Source organism: Hippopotamus amphibius, chromosome 10, assembly GCF_030028045.1.
Source record: "Hippopotamus amphibius kiboko isolate mHipAmp2 chromosome 10, mHipAmp2.hap2, whole genome shotgun sequence".
Classification (NCBI taxonomy): domain Eukaryota; kingdom Metazoa; phylum Chordata; class Mammalia; order Artiodactyla; family Hippopotamidae; genus Hippopotamus; species Hippopotamus amphibius.
In genome coordinates, this window is record NC_080195.1 from 61,902,333 (window position 1) to 61,924,652 (window position 22,320).

A 22,320-nucleotide genomic window follows, 5' to 3' on the forward strand; every position below is an offset into this window, starting at 1 on the left:
GAACACTTATTATGTGTCTCTGCTGTCTGCAGGGAATCTGCCATCCAGTAGGGGAGGCAGTCAAGCAAACAAAAAATCACACTGTAGCTATTACATAGGGCCAAGGGAACCCTTTCCCAGCCTTGATCCTGGGATGGTCCAAGAGGACCTGACTGGTTAGTTGTCACTTGTAGTAAGGTTGCTCTGGCAGCTCAGTGCATGATGATTTGGAGCAGGACTGGGGCAAAGGTTGGGTCAGAACTCTGATGAGACTACTGGTATAATCCAGGGTCCAGGTGAGAAATTGTAAATGTCTGAATAAAGGCATGGCAGTGAGATTTAAGAGGAGCAAACACAACAGATACTTAGAAGGTATAACTGAGGAAATTGATGACTATATGCAACAACCTACTGGTTGATAACATTACTGGCTAAAAATGACAGTGCTTTTGATATGGGCAAGGTACTCCCAGAATCCAGTCTCCAGGACCTGAGAGCTGTGTGAAATTGGGAAAAATTCCTTAACTTCTCTAAGCCTCAGGTTTCTTACTTATAAAATGAGGTTAGTGTTTATAGTTACATCATGAAGTTTTGTGAAAATACGGTTAATTAACACATGCAAAGTTTACTAAGTGCTTAGGATAGTGTATTAGGGTTCTCCAGAGAGAGAGAACCAATAGGATAGATAGATTTATGGATGGATGGACAGATAGATATTAATTATAGGGAATTGGCTCACACGAGTAAGGAGGCTGACAAGTCCCAAGATCTGTAGTCAGCAAGCTGAGGGCCCAGGAAAGCCATTGGTTTAATTCCAGTTTGAGTCTTAAGGCCTGAGAACCAGGAGACCTGATAATGTAGTTCCAATCTAAATGTTGACAGCCTCAATACCCAGAAAGAGCCGATGTTTTAGTTCTAGTATGAAGGGAGGGAAAAACTGATATCTCAGTTAAAGACAGTCAGGAAGAAGTTTCTTCTTACTTGCGAGAGGGTCAGCTGTTTATTTTTCTTCTCTATTCAGGCCTTCAACTAATGTGTTGAGGCCCACCTGTATTAGGGAAGACAGCGTGCTTTACTCATTCTACCAACTGAAATGATAATCTCATCCAAAACACCCTCACAAATACACTCAGAATAATGTTTGACCAAATATCTGGGCACCCCTTGGCCCCATCAAATTGACACATGAAAATAACCATCACAGATAATACCTAGCAGTGTTGGCCTTTATCATTATTATTATGTCATATAATCCTCACGAACCCTTTTAGGTAAATACTAATATTAATCTCTTTTCACAGATGATGGTCCTGAAACATAGAGAAGTAATTTTTCTTAAATTACAGAAGTAGTCATTGTGCAGCTATTTAGATTCTTTCTTTTTTTGGCAATCAAATTTTTAATAATAAAGATACTATTTTTAATATGGTCAAATATACTTGGCTAAGTCCAGATTTTAAGAAACAGAAGTATCTAGCCCAACAGTACAGCCATACCGCTTTGTACAGAACATTCCATAGATCAACAGAAAATAGATTTGAGCACAAAAATAAAAATATTTAAAGAGAATCTCTAAGCAGCATTTTATTTCTGCAAAACAGACATATAGTACCAACTTAATATCTAAAAGTGCTTTTCCTTTACAAAAATACATATGTTCTTAATAGACTAAGTTATTAACAATGACCTGGTAACCTTTCACTTTAGTTTGAATGATTTATAAGCTAAATATTACAACCACAAAAAGCTTTTTATTTGTATTAAGATGTTACCAATTTTGACCAAAAAAAAGCTTAAAGTATTTTATATTTCAAAGGAAAGTTAGCAATATAACTGTACAATATAGTCTATGATGGTTTTATTTAATGTGAGGGTTACTCTGTTAAAAACCAGTGCTTTGTTGCTGGGAATGTAAGTTGGTACAGCCACTATGGAAAACAGTTTGGAGGTTCCTTAAAAAACTACAAATAGAACTACCATATGATCCAGTAATCCCACTACTGGGCATATACCCAAAGAAAACCATAATCCCAAAAGAAACATGTACCATAATGTTTATTGCAGCACTATTTACAATAGCCATGGAAGCAACCTAAATGCCCATCAACAAATGAATGGATAAAGAAGATGTGGCATATGTATACAATGGAATATTACTCAGCTATAAAAAGGAATGAGATGGAGCTATATGTAATGAGGTGGATAGACCTAGAGTCTGTCATACATAGTGAAGTAAGTCAGAAAGAGAAGGACAAATATTGTATGCTAACTCATATATACGGAATCTAAAAATGGTACTGATGAACTCAGTGACAAGACAAGAACAAGGATGCAGATACAGACAATGGACTGGAGTACTCGAGGTTTGAGGGGGCAGGGGGTGAAGGGGAAGCTGAGACAAAGTGAGAGAGTAGCATAGACATATATATAGTACCAACTGTAAAATAGATAGCCAGTGGGAAGTTGCTGTATAACAAAGGGAGTTCAACTCGAGGGTGGATGATGCCTTAGAGGACTGGGACGGGGAGGGTGGGGGGGAGTCGAGGGAGGGAGGGAATACGGGGATATGTGTATAAAAACAGATGATTGAACTTGGTGTACCTTAAAAAAATAATAATAAATAAATTAAAAAAAAAAAAACCACTGCTTGCTGTTGTGTTGCTGGATTCAGTGAGATGTAGATATTGCTTGTGGGAATTACAAAAATGAGTGAGTTTGCCATAACTTTAATTTTCGGGGCTATTCAGATTCTTAACCATTGTGTAAACTGCCTTCATCTTATATGAGCAGAGGGAAGTATTTACCCAACAGCCATTAGCAGTGGGTCTTGAGGGAATTCAGGATTAAAGTGAGGAATAGTGTGGGGAAAGTAGAGTGCCTTAGTCCTAAAAACCAGGAGGGACTGAAAGGGAGAAGGGATAAAGAAGTCAAGAACTGTAGACTGGAGAGTGGGATAAGAGCTGTGAAAAAAAAAAATTGCAGAACAAGGAACTGTGTAAATGGTAGAGAGAGCTTGATTTTCCTTGTTATGTTAGTCATGTGGTTGGAGATGAACAGTGGTGTTGTTGGTAGATAGATAATAGGTCAGGACACTCTCCCATTTTTCTTCACGTGGTTTGAGAAGAGGTGAAGAGGGACCTATTAACTTAAGATTCTGTTGCCTCAAACCGTTAGAAACCAACTGGAAAGAACTTAAGCATTAATGGCAATAATAATAATAACAGCAACAACAATAATAATTTCTTGATGGCGTCCTAGGGTAGCTCATAGAATCCTGAACTATTTGTGCCATCAAGTATAATGGTATATGATCAAGGATTCACTTGTCTTTGGATTGAAAGATACCTCATACTTTCAGTATATGCAACCTTTTCGTTATATGCAACTGTTTTCGGTATATGCAGCAATCTCACTGTATTAGATTCACTTCTGATTGTGGTCTTTCTTGTATGTTGTTTTGTTTTAATGATTTTAGATCTTTGCCTTAATTGGAGAGTCTTGCCTCCCTCTACTAATTATCAGGAAAAAGAGTTTTCTGACATCTGGATTTGTGCTAATAACCCTAACCTCTTGGAAAACAGGTAATTTTTGATAGTTTTATAAAATTCTTTATCCATTGTTAATTCCTAAAATATATATGTATGAAGCTGGAAAATGTCAGCCATAGATAAATTTTAGCTTAGTAGCTGTCATCTCTTCTAATTCTTCCTAGCCCCTTGCCACCTCTGGAAGGATATTTCGTTCGTGCTCTTTTCCATCAAGTTAAAAGAGACCTGGGTATAACTTTTTCTTAATGTTGGATGTGCAGCTCTGCGCTTCCACTGGTGGGAGACTTCACCCTGGTGTTTAAGAGTTTTGCCTTGCAGTTCATTTTCATGCAAGGTACAATCTTATTGTGCAGGAGTCTTACCGAGAGGGTGTCTCTAGAGGCACTAAACTGTTAGACCATGTGCTTTTTTTGTTTAGGTCATATCAGGAAAAAGATCAATTACATATTGATGAATGTCAATGTTATTACAAGCCCTTTTTGACTTACTTCTTTTCCTTGGGGGCAAAAGAGTTAATACCTCCCTTTAACGGGAGGCACCCTTAAGTGAAACATTGCATTTCTGTGGAGTTTATTCTAAGTACTTTGACCTGGATAAATGGATCAATACTACTAATACAGACATTAGGGTAATAACTCTTGTTTATTTTAATCCAGCCCTGAAAAAAAAAAAGCAATTGAAAAAAATTAGAAAGGGGAAAACATTTAGAAACTGCTACTAAAACCCCTTCCACCGGAGTCTCCAAGTCACTCATATTTAGAGATTAATGAAAAATGACAGAGGTGACAGGAGCTCTTAGATTTCACATGGCACAAGGGGTTTTTCAGTCTCCCTTTTTTGATTTGCAGCAGAACCTTTTTTTTCCCCCCAAATAAAATTTGTCTGTTACCTCAAATATATAAATCAGATAAAAATAGAACTGTCCTGATTGAATTGGAGGCTGAGAAATCTGGGGGCCAGAGGTATCCACTTCTCATTTCTGTCCCCAACTCTCTGTAAAAAGCCTAGAGCTCCAAGGAGTATGATTATAAAACACTGATCTAGACTCACTTCTTCATTGTAGAGAGGTGGGAATTGAAGCCCAGATGGGGGTTGAGAAGCCTGTTCATGAAGCCACTGACCCAGGTCTTCTGACTCCCAACCTGATTCTGGTCCTAACTTATAACTTAAATATCTCCCAGATAGAAACACAGCGGTGGCTCAGTTTCAGTATTAGGAATAGTCTGATAGGTAGTGTTTTCATTGTAATTGTCATTATTTTCACCCAAGTGTTGTTTAAAAGAAGTTTTTTGTTGCTGTTGTTGTTTTGGTTTTGTTTTTCAAATTTCTGTGTGGAAAGACTTGCGCTTGGAAATGTAAATAAAACTGGCCCAAACCACCAACAGTCAAAAAAAAAAAAAGTTAATATTATTGATCACTTTTTGTGAGCTCAGCACTTTCATACAGTGTAGGATAGTGTTCAGAGTTCAGACTCTGGGGCCAGACTGCCTGGGTTTAACTCCTGACTCCTTAACCTGTGAAGCCTTGGAGAAAGGATATAACCTCTCTTTAACTCATCTTCCCGTCATGTAGAATGGAGTGTAATAATAGTACCTTCTGCATGTTTTCTAGGTCCAACTGAGCCCCTTGTAAGGACAATCTAAGTCCCTGGTCACTGGGGGCCCCTTAGTAACAAGCCATGAGGATTTACTTTCCTCCCTACATTTTAACCATATGTCTGTGACTTCTTACCCTGGTCTTAGGCCTTGTCAGATCTACAGAACTGGGAATCTGTCCTTTAAGCTTCTCTTTTCTCCATCTTACCATTGTTCTTGAATTGGCATGCTTGCCCCTCTTCTCCTTGGAAAGTGGTGATGCCATCATGGAACATTGTAAAATTAGTTTCAGAGCTGTATTAATTCTGTCTCTTTTACACATCAAAACACTGCCACTTGTGATGACAGGCAAGATAAATTTGCCATGTTGACAGAAAACTGATGGACCTTAAAAGCCTGAAATGCAAAAAATCTTCTTATTTTTATAATTTCTTGTCTTTGATTCTTTAAATATACTGACATAATTTTGACCATCTGTATTTCATTTCCACTGAAAAGATTAGGACAAAAAATATGCTTAAAGTGATAGCAAGAGATTTAAAAATGGGAGCTGTAGAGAAAAACTCCTGATTGTAAGGGCAGTTGCTTGAGCGTTGACACTTCCTTTATGGAAGATCAATAATAGCCATGCAGATGAAGATTCCCAGGGGAAGAGGAGTTGATCTGATGACCGCGCTCAGTCCTCTGATTCAATATGGTTGGTGGGTGGTGCATACTTTGAAACTCTGCCATTAAATATCAAGACCCTGATATATATGTGCTATTGGATTTGGATAGAATCACATAACATAAGTGGGTTAAAGTGATGAGAAGTGAAGTATAGTTATTTATTAGGCAACATTTGATGAGTGGAAGGACAGAGTAATGGGGCATTGTCTGTACTTACAGAAAATACAGTTTATTGTCTGCAGTTAATTGCCAGTTGTCAGCAGGGTTAATGCCAGTGAATAGCATTTGAGTGAAGAATATCCGTGTAATCAGAACTGGGGCAGGAAACATAATAATAGCTCTCTCTTACATAGCAGTTACACATTATGCCGTTTCATCTTTATAGTAACAACGTGAGCTTTCTCCATTTCTCAGAGGAGAAAACAGTGAAGTTAAGGGAGGTCCAGTGACCTGTCCAGGATTCCTCCCTAAACCTGAAACTTGAAGCCAAGCACTTTGTTGCAAAACCTGTGCTCTTTCTGTCTTACTACACCACTGACTCTCCGAAGGGATCCTTATCTCAGGAAGCCTAATTCCAGACAAATACTTTATGGTGACAAAACATACCATTTTACAAATGGTAATGTTTAGAATTGGTGACCCAGGCAGAGTACAAAGGAGCCATTTTCTTCAGACCACCAAAGCCTCTATTTGTTTTCCACCTTAAGCACAGAGGGAGGCTACACATTTTTGTCACAGTACCCAAGAAATAAATATCAGTAACCTTCCATTACATTCATTCTATGCATTTATCTGTATTGAAAATAGGGATCACCAGCAGGGTAAAACTGATGTCTATCATTTGACTAAACCCAAAAGCCTGAATTTTGAAAAGGATGTTAAAAAATACCTGTGGCTTGTATTGCATATTAAAATTTAATTTGTTTCTAAAAATCTTTGAGGACAATTCATAGATTGCATTTTAATCAAATGTTTGAGGTTTCTCTTTTCTAAATAAAAACTTACTGCTGCCACAAGTTTCTTTTCTCAAATAAAATAGAAACCTGTGTAGGTACCACCTCACAAATGTCTTCAAATGAACACTGCAGGTGGTTGTATATATATAGGTAGGTGTCCCCCGATTTGTTTATCTACCATATTTCTTTGAAAATAGCAATAAAAACAAATACCATGTGTGGGTGGAATTAAGTGTTTTTTCACAGTAGTTCTTGGATTTGCTTGTAGTCCTCACTCTTCTTGATTGGTGGGGGCGAGAAAAATAAATGCTGCAGCCTTGAAAAATAGAGAAATATAGTGGGTATGATATGCTTTGCTTTCCCTATACTGTTTCAAGTGGGAGAAGTCCCTTTCTCTATTCCTAGCCTCTTCCTCCCTTTCCTAGCTAACACCCATTTATTTTATAACACATACCTCCCGCTCTTTTTGGTACCTACCAGTGATAAAAAAAATGTTTGTGTAGAGCAGGCTCTAAGAATTGACCTCAGCATTTTGTTCCCACCTTCCCCTTGACTGCATGTCCCCAGCCACACCCTGAACTGAGGCCATGTCCAGAGGGAATGGACATCCCATTCTTGTCTCTGCCAAGCTTCCATACCAAAGCGAATAAGATGATATCTCAATTTTCCAACAGTTTGGGGAGCTAGTTTGGCTAGCTCAGCTCCCCAGAACACAGCCATGAAACCAGAAGTAGCGGGGAGAAAAAAGGCCTCAGTCCTCCCCAACCATATGTCTCAGAAATCATTACTATTTTTTGTAACCATAAAGATGTGTGCCCTCATGCACAGCCTGTTTACTGCAATTTATACACAATTCTACTTGATTATGTAATACGTATATTAACCCACTAGTGATTGGAGACAGCACATCAGTAAGGCTGGGAAGCAGTGTCCTCCAGCAGCAGTGCGCTGACAGCAGCAGGGAGAGGAGGATGCTAGGATGCTGCAGCAGGCCACGGGGCTGCTTGATGAAGGGCTCCACTACGTGGCCCCATAACCCCCGAGGCGACCACGGAGTACTGCCTGCCACCATGGTAGTCACTGGTCTTCACAGTGGTTCTGAGTCATCAAACAAAGGATCCGTATGTTTCAGAAGCAGGATTATTTGGTGTATTTTACAAAGACATGTAGACTTCTAGTCCAGTTTTTTTTTGGGGGGGGGGGAACACTTGGTAGTAATGAGATAAGCTTCGATAATCTAAAAAACATTTTTGCAAAAGGCCTCATTTCATGATAATGCAAGATAAATGAAACATTAGGAAATAATGAATATTCTCCCATTCTCATACATATATACTACCCTCCACATTTTCCATTAAGCTCTTTTCCAAGCAAGTTGGAGATTTAAGGTCATGTATTACCCAAATTCTCTATATAATGCTCTACTTGAGCAATGCTGCGTTTGAGTTTTGGATATAAGCCCCAAGAGTTACTCCTTGTAGGAGTAAATCATCTTTTATGGACAGTAAATAGTTTTATATTTCCTCCTGATGTTATCTCTTGTGCTTGTTGATTGTGAAAAGTTGTCATCAGACACAACGTCTACCTTCCATCCCCCTGGGCACTACAAGCACAGTATCACCATCAAAAAATGAGAAAGACAAGCAACTTCAAGAGTCAGTCCAGAGGTATCAGAACCAACTGGCAGAACCACATCGACAGGTGAGTTGTTAGTAATTCTTTCCAAAACCTACCCAGACTCTTGAGCTGTTGATTCTGTGTGTGCAAATTGACTGATGTGGTTTACCCAAGTAAAACATGTAGCCTTTTTTTTTTTTTTTGTCTTTTTTTGTCACCTGCTTTTAATTTTGGGTCTGAGGACTGTTCTAGAGGTGATCACAGATACTCCAGGGCTCCAGAAAGGGAGAGGACTTCTCCAAATAATACTATATTTTATACAAGGTATCTAAGTCCATCTCCACAACAGTGTGTGTGAGGAAAAGGGGAATATATTTCCACTCTAGGATGTGCGTACAGCCTTGTAGAGGTCATCAGCATGTTGAAGGTCACAGGATCAAGTTTAGGGCACAGGTGTAAATGACTCCAAAGATTAGGCTCTTTTTATTTCATTAGGCTTCTTCCCTGAGGGTGGATTTTTGAGATAAAGAGTTATTCTTTTAAAATATTAGCCTATTAGTACAGCAACTTAAAGTCATATTTAACTGTAAAATTCAATAAATAAAATATTACTATTAGTAAATGTAGATAATCATGATAATTGCAAGTGAAAGATAAAGTGGCATGCAGAATTATTGTTTTAATCTCTTAATAAATTAATTACATCTCTGTTTGTAGATTTAGCACCCAAATTCAGCATTTTTTAATTGTGTAGCCTGTCAAGCTCCTCAAATAGAAATTGAGGAGGTCAGCAGCATATGTCCAGATGTGTTGGCTCCTGTGTAGATGTCAGGAAATAAAATGCTTATTTGAATAGAAAATTGCCTTCCTGGGTGGGAATTAAGACACCCAGGCATACCACCTGATTATCACATGTATTCCTGGGTTCTTAGAAGATAAACTTTCTTTCCTACCCCAGCTTCATCTTCTTACCTCTCCCCCTTGCTGGGGCTCTGCCAGGCAGGTCAGCCACTACCTGGGATAATGATCTCCCCTTTTAGCCTGGAGTCTCAGGATTTCTTTTGGGAAGATACTGAGAGTTATTGGGAAACATATTCTCCTAAATATTCTTCAATCCCTAAAAGTGGCTTCACTGTTTACAATTCTTAGAGCATCTAGTTTGTGGGTTTGATAACAGGTCAGACGCAGAGATATCACCACCTGTGGTTATTTCAGTAAACAATTAGGTGAATTCAGATCTTTTCAATGTGAAATAATCTTTTTTTTTTCTTATTTTGCTTACCACTTCTTGTAGCTTCGTGAAGGCATTCAGCACATCCTGAATTGATTTTGTCTTTATTGCAGTCTCGGGATATTTTTTTTTCTTATCGAGGTCAGAGCTGACCCTTGGATAGTGATGGTGCCTATCATGAAGTCTTAATTACCTTTGTTTTTGTTTGGAATTGGATGTTTTATTTATCATCGAGGTAGAGGTTTTGATGGAGGCTGATGGAGTGACAGATTTGGGCCACCCATTCTACTTGTTCTTTCTTTCTTGGTAGTTGATTTTTTCATAAAAATTTGAGCCAGGTTTATAGATTCAGTCTGTTTCAGATATAAACAAAGAAGTTTAGCAGGATTTAAATAGAAACATGCTCCCACCAGTTTAAAGGACGTTAATTTCCAGATTTTGTGATGATGGCCATTCTGATCGGTGTGAGGTGATACCTCATTGTGGCTTTGACTTGCATTTCTCTGATGATGAGTGATGTTGAGCATCTTTTCATGTGTTTGTTGGCCATCTGTATGTCTTCTTTGGAGAAATGTCTATTTAGGTCTTCTGCCCATTTGTGGATTGGGTTATTTGCTTTTTTGGTATGAAGCTGCATGAGCTGCTTGTATATTTTGGAGGTTAATCCTTTGTCCATTGTTTCGTAGGCAACTATTTTTTCCCATTCTGAGGGTTGCCTTTTAGTCTTGTTTATGGTTTCTTTTGCTGTGCAAAAGCTTTGAAGTTTCATGAGGTCCCATGTGTTTATTCTTGATTTTATTTCCATGATTCTAGGAGGTGGGTCAAAAAGGATCTTGCTTTGATGTATGTCATAGAGTGTTCTGCCTTTGTTTTCCTCTAGGAGTTTTCTAGTGTCTGGCCTTACATGTAGGTCTTTAATCCATTTGGAGTTTATTTTTGTGTATGGTGTTAGGAAGTGTTCTAATTTCATTCTTTTACATGTTGCTGTCCAATTTTCCCAGCACCATCAGAATGTCCATCATCACAAAATCTGGAAATAACAAATGTTGGAGAGGGTGTGGAGAAAAGGGAACTCTCCTGCACTGTTGGTGGAACTGTAAGTTGGTACAGCCACTATGGAAAACAATTTGGAGGTTCCTTAAAAAACTACAAATAGGACTACCATATGATCCAGTAATCCCACTTCTGGGCATATACCCAAAGAAAACCATAATCGCAAAAGAAACATGTACCATAATGTTTATTGCAGCACTCTTTACAATAGCCAGGACATGGAAGCAACCTAAATGCCCATCAACAAATGAATGGATAAAGAAGATGTGGCACATATACACAATGGAATATTACTCAGCTATAAAAAGGGATGAGATGGAGCTATATGTAATGAGGTGGATAGAACTACAATCTGTCATACAGAGTGAAGTAAGTGAGAAAGAGAAGGACAAATATTGTATGCTAACTCACATATACGGAATCTAAAAATGGTACTGATGAACTCAGTGACAAGAACAAGGACGCAGATACAGAGAATGGACTGGAGAACTCGAGGTATGGGAGGGGGCGGGGGGTGAAGGGGAAACTGAGTCGAAGTGAGAGAGTAGCACAGACATATATATACTACCAACTGTAAAATAGATAGTCAGTGGGAAGCTGTTGTATAACAAAGGGAGTCCAACTCGAGGATGGAAGATGCCTTAGAGGACTGGGGTGGGGAATGTGAGGGGGACTCAAGGGGGGGGGTCAAGGAAGGGAGGGAATACGGGGATATGTGTATAAAAACAGATGATTGAACTTGGTGTACCCCCAAAAAAATAATTTAAAAAAAAATTAAAAAATAAAAAATAAAAAAAAAAAAGGACGTGAAGACTCTTCACAATCCTCCCCTCCCCCATTTTGTGAAAATAAACCTTGCATCTTTCTGTCTGTCTGTCTTTCTTTTTCTTTCTTTCTTTCTTTCTTTCTTTCTTTCTCTCTCTCTTTCTCTCTCTCTCTCTCTTTCTCTCTCTCTTTCTTTCCTTCTTCTCTGCATTGCCTGGCATGTGGAATCTTAGTTTCCCAACCAGGGATCGAACCCGTGCCCCCTTCAGTAGAAGCATGGATTCTTAACCACTGGACCACCAGGGAAGTCCCCATTCTTCCATCTTTAATACACCTCCAGCATTCAGGGCCTTTCACTGACCCTCTTTTTGTGGTAGTCAAGGAAGAGTTTGGTGAGGGGTCACCTAATCACGGGCAACCAGTTAATTTTGAAGTGGTCATGGAACACATACTTGCCCTTGGATCTGTCCCGTGCTAGGCATGGTGGGGAACAGAGTAACGTAAGCCTCGTGACTGCAGGGCTGGGCTTGGTTTTGTTCACTGTCTCTGTTATCGAAAACACCCCTTGGGATGTAGTAGGTACACAACAGATAGTTGTTGAATCATGAAATGAAACATGCCCTCAGGTAATATACAGTCCCTTTGAGGACAAGGGCTGACAGCTATTTAAAAATTAGCAACACTGTAAGACAGTACTAGTTCACTACTTGTCTGATCAGAGTGGAAACTAAATTAGAAGTTTATTGCAAGGAGACAGTGAGGGCAGCTTCATTCAAAAAAGTTTCATAGAGGAAGTGGCATTTAACTTATCTTGGAGTCTATTTAGGGGAAATAAAGGGAAGGCACAGGACATTCCAGGTGAGACGAACATTATAAATGAAGACTTGGAGATGAACATGGGCTTGTTCCTTCAAGGAACCAATCTTTTAAATTACACGCTAAACTTGTGTATTTTTAAAAATAAACAGCATTTGTGGGACATATCTGTCTTTAAAAAACTGTGTAACTCATTATAAAATATGGTAATTACTGAATAGAGGACCTCTGAAAGCTGACCTCAGTTCCCCTTTCACAAAAATAATTCATGAAAGGATTCAGAAATTCATTTGGTGATAGCTGCCTGATGCCAGAAAAAAGACTCAAAACCATGCAATGTTCAGTGAGAATTTACTTTCTTTCTGATTGCCTTTTAGAGGAAGTGCTGTTAGACTATGACATAGGAAGGGTGGGAAAGCTAGAAAAACGGGGCATTGGTGTAATTCAGGTTCAGTGCAGATGCGATTTAGGTGTCGGATAGACACCACTGGGAAATCAAGTAACAGCTAGTATATTTCCATTCCACTGTGTCTGTTAACGGTGCCCAGGAAATAATGAGCTGCACACCATGAAATTATGGTTTGCCTACTTCCTGTTCTCTCTTCCTGCCTCCCACTACCACTGTTCACTTATCCATTGATTAAATCTGGGGAGCAAATATAAAAATGACCTAAATCTGCATACCCCGTTTCTTACTCTCTTGCATTTCAGCTTTAATGGCAGAAGGCATCCTGATCTGCAAAAATGAAGCATTAACTTGGTAAATCAAAGACCTTTCTGGACCTTAGATTCTTTGGTTCTGGGCTTTGTGTCAGTGGCAACCAAAAGGGATAGAATAATGGTAGGAAGGGTAGCATTATGGTACTAGTATCAGAATTCAGCAGCTACAGCCTCTTCTCCACCCCTCATACACCCTACTGTATGTAGAGTGACAAAGTCTAAATTCTAGGTCCCCCACCCACAGGATGCCCTAGTTAGAGAATATTCACAGTGAGTCAGACAACTTTTCTGGTAGAAGAGGTACCTCAATGATTAGATCTTGTACTCTAGGAGAAAATGAAATTGCTAGGCCCAAAGCTGTCATTTCCACAGATGGTATCATATTTAATCCCCACACATTACAGCTAGTTATATCAACTATAACATCAGAAGAGGAGTGAATATCAGAGAAATTCAGCAACTTGAATCAGTCATACATGTTTAAATGGTGAAGCTGGACTTTGTTTCCTTTTGCCTAATTCCAGCACCAGTGTGCTCACAGTGTCATATGATAAATACAGACAAAAGTGTTATGAGAACACTTACAAAGGCAACAAGCTGTTATAATGCAAATTGTATTTGTTAAGGGAAACGTGTAAAACCTAATAGGAGGGCTGAAATCCAAGATGTAATTGATAAGCTGGGTCAGCAAGCCAACAGCCTCCTTATAAATTGTGCTTCTGGAATAGCCCGTTCTGCTTTTTCTTTTTTCTGAGTAGATGAATTCCTAACTCCACGTTTCCCCTCATCCCTCATCACCTGCTGTTTTCTATATCGAGTGACAAGTGCCACCTGCTGGCCAAGCAAGGAAGCATTTTCATTTTCATTGTCACTCTTGATTGTTTAGCTGCTAATTGGCCTATCATCTAGATAATGGTTATTCTGTTTTTCAGTAAACCTAGACAGTAATTTTAAAACCATAAGGTAGAGTTACAGAGTCAAGTCCTCTGCATTTGAGGGCTTTCCAGTCTTCACTTTTGCCTCTTTCTCAGTTCTAGCTCACAATTTACAATCTCTTTTACCTTCTATTGTACGACAGGACAACTATGTCATAATCATGCACACAGTGTAGTTTTAGGTCCATTTCATTCAGGGATTTTTGGTATCACTTCAGATCCACTTAATGACTTCAAATCATTAAAAGCCAGGTGATAACTTGATTCCCTGAATGAAGCCTACTCTATATTTACCCATTTGTGTATAAGTTAATGGGTAGTATATTTATGTAACCAATACATTTGTGCAAATGTGCCATGTTGCTTATGTGTTCTCTAGATCTTTCTGGGTTAATCTTTTCTGATTAATGATTATTTCTCATCGGGAGCCATAGTTCAGGTTCTCTCTAATCTGACACTAGTCCTTTTTTTGGAGTTAATCTCTGCCCTTCTGCAGGATTCTCCCACTGAACTGCGCCATCTTCCTTATCTGCGTTCTCCACTTCCATGCTGCTGGGTGCCTTCGTTCCTGCCATTTTGTCCGAAGTGACCTCTGCCCCTTCCCCAGTCCTCCAAGATCCAGAACTAATGTCATTGCTGTATGAAGTCTTCTCTCATTTCCCTACCTGTAAAAATATCTCCTTCCTTCCAGTTCCCTTTGCCCTCAATGTGTGTCTTTCTCAAGAGCATGTGTCACTTTCTACCTGGTACTATAGTTAGTTGTGTATCTGATCTGTCTCCTATATTCAACTGTAAGATTTTTGAAAGAAGGAACCATTTTTATTCATCTTTGCATTCCGAACAACAGCTAGGCCTGGACCTTTTACATAGTAGGGGTTAACCAGTCAACAAGTGAAGGGTTGAAGGAACAATTTGATTTATGCAGAATTCTTCACAAATAGGTACAAAGATAATAAATATTTTTCATTGGATTGGTTGAAGTTATGTAGGTTAGACTTAAAACCTTCTGCATATATTCTTGGAGATCACAACATTCTTACACTTGGCCAAAATAAAGTATTGCTTTTGAGTGGGAGTATAGAGACTATATTTGGATTTCATTTGACACATTCACAGTCTTTGCGTCAAATGAATAGCCTTTGTAAAATTCCATGCCTGTTGAAAAGGAACTCCAGCAAGAGCATTCTGTTCTTTTGTGGTGCTCATGTGGACACAAAAGCTGAAACCATGTAGTCTGACAATTCCCACACTGGTTGTTTTAGCAGTAAATGTAGAGCAAAGAAGGCTTGCTGAACTTTTAGCTGTGTTTTTCGAATTGAAATGGCATAGCTGAGTGTAACTTTATAAAGAAGAACGTGAATGCATTTTCACATTTAGAATTTAATCTTTTTAATGTGTCATTATTGTGTAGGATGCTGAGATTTCAAATCTGTATAACTATGGGGACAGATGCCTTAGAAAATATATTTATTCACTGAGTACTTTTCAGCCTCCTTCCATAAACTGCCATGATCTAAAATTTATGACACCTAAAGACCCTTGCTAACAAGAGGCTAATATACTCCCTGTAATTGAAATGTTTTACTTTATTACTCTTTCTACAAAGATCCCATTTCTCTATGGTGATGCATTGCCTTTCCAAAAGGGATAATGCATGATATACTCACACTTGTTGGCTCTGTGTCCACAGCATAGCAAACAAGCTGTTCTTGCTCGTGAGGAACTAGTGTAGAAGCTCCTTGAGGGCAGGTATCGTGTGTTCATTTTCTCATATACCTCCCACCACCACATCTGGCTCAGTGTTGGGCACAGTAGATGTCTAATAGTAGCTTATCAGACTAGACAAGTCCTTAGCTTGATTTGCTTGTCCAAATTCTTTTTTTATTGAATTGTAATTGACATACAGCATTATAGTAGTTTCAGGTGTATAACATAGTGATTCAATATTTTTATACATCCAAATTCTTTCCTTTTTTTATTGAATCATAATTGACATACAGTGTTATTGTAGTTTCAGGTATATAACATAGTGATTCAATATTTTTATACATGACAAAATGATGACCACAATGTTTAGCTACCATCTGCCACAATAAAGGGCTATTACAATATTATTGACTATATCCCTTATGCTATAAACTGCATCCTCGTGATGTATTTATTTTATAACTGGAATTTTGTATCTCTTAATCCCTTTCACCTTTTTGCCCATTTCTTCACCTCCTTCCCCTCTGGTAGCCACCAGTTTGTGTCTATGAGTCTGGTTCTGTTTTGCTTTGTCCGTTTTTTTTTTTTTTTACATTCCACATATGAGATCATGTTGTATTTGTCATTCTCTGACTTATTTCACTTAGCATAATACCGTCTCGATCCACCCATGTTGTCACAGATGACAAGAGTTCATTCTTTTTTATGGTGTAGTAGTATTCCACTGTATATATATGCGACATCTTCTTTATCCATTCATCTGTCCATGAGCATTCAGGTTGTTTCCACATCTTTGGCTATTGTAAATACTGCTGCAGTGAACATAGGGGTACATAGACTTCTCTAAATTAGTGTTTTTGTTTTCTTCAGATAAATATCCAGAAATGGAATTGCTGCACCGTATGATAGTTCTGTTTTTCATTTTTTGGGGAACATCTATACTGTTTTCCATAGTGACTGCACCACTTTATACTTCCACCACGGTGCACAGGGGTTCCCTTTCCTCCTCACCAACACTTGTTATTTTTTTGTCTTTTTGAGAATAGCCATTCTGACAGGTGTGAGGTAGCATCTAATCTCATTGTGGTTTTGGTTTGCATTTCCCTGGTGATTAGTGATGTTGAGTAGCTTTTCATGTGTTGATTGACCATCTCTATGTCTTCTTTGGGAAAATGTCTATTTAGGTCCCCTGCCCATTTTTAATTGGGTTGTTTGGGGTTTTTTGTGTTTTTTGTTTGTTTGTTTGTTTGATACTGAGATTATGTAAGTTCTTTATTTATTTTGGATATCAACCCCTTGTCAGATTTGCAAATATCTTCTCCCATTCAGTAGGTTGCCTTTTCCTTTTGTTGATGGTTTCCTTTGCTGTTCAAAAGCTTTTTGGTGTGATGTAGTCCCAGTTGTTTATTTTTTCTTTTGTTGCCCTTGTCTGAGGAGACAGGTCCAAAAAAAATATTGCTAAGCCTGATATCAAGAATTTTATGGCAGATGTTTTCTTCTAGGAGTTTTATGGTTTCAGGTCTTATATTTGAGTCTTTAACCTATTTTGAGTTTATTTTTGTATATGGTATAAGAAAATAGTCCTCCAAATTATTTCTGATTCATCGTTTCTTGAGCTGCTGATGTCAGACTACCTGACAGAGTAGCATAGTAGTTTACTAAATAAGCCAGGATAGTACCTGTGATAGGGGCATCAGAACAGCCTGGCTTCAGGGCACAGTGTGGTGTGGAGAGCCTATGATAGTCCCAGCTCCTGGCTTTATAAGTCATCTTATTTTGTCCTGGAGGTTGGGACCAAGAATACCTACCACTGTTGTCTGCTCCTGGGTTTCACAGAGGTGACCAAATGCTGCTGTGGGACAGTGGGAACTCCAGGGGGAACACATCCTTCCTCTGCGAAGGACAGAAGTAGTTTTGACAGTAGTGGGTGGTCTTGCCACACTACATCCCTTTCTGCATGTCAATCAGTAATTCCTAGTCACATCCGTAGAGATGAGAGAAACATAGAGGTTGAGGTGTGTTGCCTGAGTGATTTTCACTGGAGAGAATACTAATTTGGGTTTCAATGCAAATACACCTATTGATCTCTGCCCTGAGAACCTTTCATGAGCTCCTGAGCTGTATCCACAGCCAGTTTTTGATGAGTGCAGGTGCTAATAAGGAACAGGCAGAGGCTGCCTCGTATTCCGGACTCACCTGCTCAGAGCGAGGTTCAGATATTCGGCTTTCCTCCAGAGCAGGCTGCCCTCTGGTTCACTCTGAAGGAACCCTGTGCATCTGAGCCTGTACCTCTAAGCACCAGTCCTCCTGAGTCCTCCCCTCTGAGCTTGAATCTTGTTTCTCATCCCCTTAGACCTAATCTCACTTCTTACTCAGGACCCAGTGTTACATTTTGAATTCAGTTTAAGGAAATGTACCTCATGATTTTTCTAATTTTGAACTCAAACCACATAGCTTGGGCCTCTTGATTTAACCTTGTGAAACTTTGTCTCCTGATTATATCCTTGGTCTGAATCTGATTCTTTCTTCTGTCCTATCTCCTGTAGGCTTAAGCAGAATTTAAACTTAAGCTCATTTGAGTTACATTTTCCACCTTCTCCTTTACCAGTATGTGTTTTAACCTCCCACTCCTCCAGTCAGCCTTGCCTGTCTGGGCCCAGCCTCTGACAAAAGGTGTGGAGTCTCTTGACACACCTGGCAGTTCTAATCCAGTCTTAGAGAAATAACTAATGTTCGTCCATGACGTTTGCTTTGCAGTGTTCTAGAATCATCCTTCCTCTACTCTGAGAAACCTCAAGAAGGTCTTCTAACCAAGACCACTAGTAGTAATACCTGGGATTTGACAGTAAGGATTATTTAAAGGATTATTTAAAATACTTCTGAACAAGGGCAGATCTAGTTTTTTGGAGTCTGAGGTTTATGCATTTTGTGGGATCCCCTTCAAAAAAGAAAATGCAAAATTATCAATATGAAGTTAGGGACAGGGCCATGGAAGTTCCTATGTAAGGGTGGGTCCCGAAGTTCACACTTCATTTTCTTCATGGTTTATCTGCTGCTTGGTTCTGTGTATCCTACACCATTTGATCACCACAGGGTTTTTTTTTTTTAGTAAAAATAGTTGCATAGTTTTCATATGTCGAATTTTCTTCACCTCTCCAATTTCTTCCCCAAGATTTCCATAATTATGTATATTTTAGTGAATTCTAAAAACTACCCTGAATGATTTCTCTAACTGTACATATTACATACATGTGGAAACTTAAATGGGAAGGATGAATGGAAGGATTAAATGATAACAGCACTTAGAATGTGCCACCCTTAGAGGTGCTTTAAATATACCAACTCTTTGCCATCGTCAGTGTGGTGTGCTTCATCCAGCCCTACTGGATCGGCGACAGTGTGGACACCCCCAAGCTGACTGTTTTGGGCTCTTCCACTACTGCATTGGCAATGGCTTCTCCTGGGAGCTGACTTGCAGGGGCAGGTTCACAGACTTCTCCATGCTGCCCTCGGGTGCCTTCAAAGCCGCCTCCTTCTTCATTGGCCTCTCCATGATGCTCATCATTGCCTGCATCATTTGCTTTACCCTCTTCTTCTTCTGCAACACGGCTGCGGTGTACATGATCTGTGCATGGATGTATCTCACATCCGGTGCATCAGGAATACACCAGAAGACACAATAATTCCCACAGAGAACCAGCTGAACACCAGAAAATGACTTTGGACACCAGAAAGGACTGCAAAGATCCTGACATAACTGGGTAGGACAGAAGGAAAAAAAAAAAAAAGGAGAAAGAGGAGGAATAGAAAGGAAAGGGATGGGTCCCACACCCTGGGGTGGGGGGATCTGAAACAGGGGGGAGATTGCCGAATTCAGGGAAACATCCCTTATCTGACAGGGAAACCCCTTCTCCAGTGGGGAATTTCCCTGGGTCAGAAGGGAGACATTTGGGACTCTTCAAAGAGGGTGAAGCAGCTGAGCTGTGGCAGATGGAAAAGAGTGAGACACATGGAAGGTCCACACCACAGCTCAGCGTGCCCAGACTGAGACATCGATTCACAGCTGAACAGGGTGTCTGGGAGCTGGAACGTGGGAACTGGAGAACTGGTTCAGGGTGAGAAACATTCTTGGCACTGGGGAGACGGACTGAGAGGACAGGAGGGAAGAAATCCGCAGCAGAGAATGCCTACTGTGGAAAGCTGGGCTGCCATGGCAGCAGCTTGATACTGCTGACTCAAAAGCAGGGGGAGGAGCTGCGAGTGTAGCTTCTCTCTTGGCGCCTGTGACAGGCAAAGGAAGGACCCTTCTGGGCCTGGCTAATGCACTCAGGGATAACAAAGGCCCCCGGGCGGGGCTGGCCTAAAGTGCCTTCAGCCGAGAGCTGAAAGTCCGCAGAGTGGCCCAACTCTGGAGACATTCAGTTTACAGCTGAGCCACCGGCATCCCTCTGCAACAGGCACCACCATGGACGACTGAGGCACCGTGACCCAGGAAGGGCGCCCCGGCGGAGTCGTAACAGTGGGGAGGAGCCGCGGTTGGAGTCGCTCTCTCGGCCTGAGCCGCCCAAGCCACTGTGACCCAGGCAGGGCACCACTGCTCACTCACTCCCAGGAGAAGGATCCACTATTGTACCCTCTCTCTCCCCACACACTGGCGCTTACAGACAAATAGTAAAGGAAGCTCTGCTGGTTGCAGAGTAATACAAAAAACCCAAGGCAGGTAGAAGGACACTTACAGCTGAGACCCCAAGGAAACAGAAATATTAGTATTAATTCTATTGATCTGGTCCATTTTGGGATCAGTTCTAGTATTTTTAAATTTTATTTTATTCAATATGATCTTAGTCCTAAGGGATTTACACGTTTTATAACATTTTTTATTCTATTTTTTATCCTGTTTTTATTTTTAGCCTTTTTATATATTTCTATTTCCAGCTACGTTTTTTGTAGTGCTGACTGTATCTCTCCTACCTTCTTTTCATCTCTATCTTTTATACATTTCTGTTTCTTTCTTTTTCTTTTCATATTTACAGTCACACTACGCTCTTCTGTTGCCCTGTCTTCTATCCTTTTTTAGTTCATTTTATCTTAATATACTTACAAGCAATATTATCACTCTGCTCTGTTTCCTGCTTTATTCTCCAGATGACACACTGCTTTGGTTTTTATTATTGGCTTTTTTCCTTATCTTAGTTCTAAGTATAATTGTCTGATTTTGTTCTAAGAATCTTCAGTCTGTCTGGTGGTACTCTTGCTCTTTATTATATTTGATCCTAACTTTCAGAATCTCCCTGGATTTGTGTTTGTGTGTGGGTTGTTTGTTTGTTTGTTTTTCTTTCTTTTTTTGGATTTGAATTTCTGTTGGTTTTCTCTTTGAGTGTCTGATGGCATACTGGGGTTCTTCTGTCATGTCTTTCTAGTGCCTTATGTATGTATGTGTTTCCTTGACTTAGTATTTGTTTGACTCAACATTCTGCCGTCAGTCTGGGGCTTGGACAGCCTTCTTTAAACCCCTTTATTGCCAGGACAAGCAACCTCTGAAGTCTGGACTACTCCATCAGAAGTCAAGTAGGAGGCTCTGGGGAGGGAGCACTGAATCGAGGATGCTAGGCTACTAGGGAGTCCTCAGACACAAGGAAGAGTAACTGCAGAGAAGTCTCACAGAGCCCTGTATCAGAGTCTAAGACTCGGCTTTGTCTGAGGCTCTGTCTGCAACTGTCAGTGCTGGACACCTCACACCAAACTACAAACAAGACAGGAACACAAACCCACCCATCGGCACACAGACTACCTAAAGCCATATTAACCACACTGATACTGAAAAACTCACCACCTGACACAGCCCTGCCCATCAAAGAGAAAAGATACAGAGCCACAGGGAGCAGAGGGCAGAAAGAAGAAGAATTACTACTAGGCAGCATAGGTAAAGGAGACAGCAAATCCTATAAATTAGACAAAATGAGAACACAAAGAAACACCATGCAGGCAAAGGAGCAGGGAAAAAAATCCACAAGACCAAAGAAATGAAGAGAAAATAGGAAAATTGCCTGAAAAAGAATTCAGAGTAATGATAGTAAAGATGATCCAAAATCCGACAACAAAATAGAGGAAATACAAGAAACAGTTAATTAGGACTCAGAAGAACTAAAGAGCAAAAAAACAGTGATGGACAACAAAATAACTGAAATTAAAAATACTCTAGATGGTATAAACTGCAGAATAACTGAGGCAGAAGAATGAATAAGTGAGTTGGAAGATAGAATGGGGGAAATAACTGCCACAGAGCAGGAAAGAGAAAAAAGAATAAAAAGAATGGAAGACAGTCTCAGAGGCCTTGGTGACAACATTAAGTGCACCAATATTCAAACCATAGGCATCCCAGAAGAAAAAGAACAAAAGAAAGGGTCTGTGAAAATATTTGAAGAGGTTATAGTGGAAAAATTCCCCAACATGGGAAAGAAAATAATTAATCCAGTCCAAGAAGCACAGAGAGTCCCATACAGAATAAACCCAAGGAGAAATACACCAAGCACATATTAATCAAACTAATGACAATTAAACACAAAGAAAAAATATTAAAAACAGCAAGAGAAAAGCAACAAATAACATATAAGGGAAAACCCATAAGGATAACAGCTGATCTTTCTGCAGAAACTCTGCAGGCCAGAAGGGACTGGCAGGATATATTGAAAGTACTGAAAGAGAAAACCTACAGCCAAGAATACTCTA

At 39.7% G+C, this 22,320-nt stretch overlaps 1 protein-coding gene across 1 annotated transcript in view; it reads left to right on the plus strand.

Moving 5' to 3' along the window:
• MORC1 (MORC family CW-type zinc finger 1) overlaps positions 1–22,320 on the plus strand; it is a 342,077-nt gene that overhangs the window by 254,510 nt on the left and 65,247 nt on the right. The window contains 2 exon segments of the mRNA XM_057697690.1: positions 3,455–3,560; positions 8,310–8,448. Coding sequence (XP_057553673.1) covers positions 3,455–3,560; positions 8,310–8,448 — 245 coding nt within the window.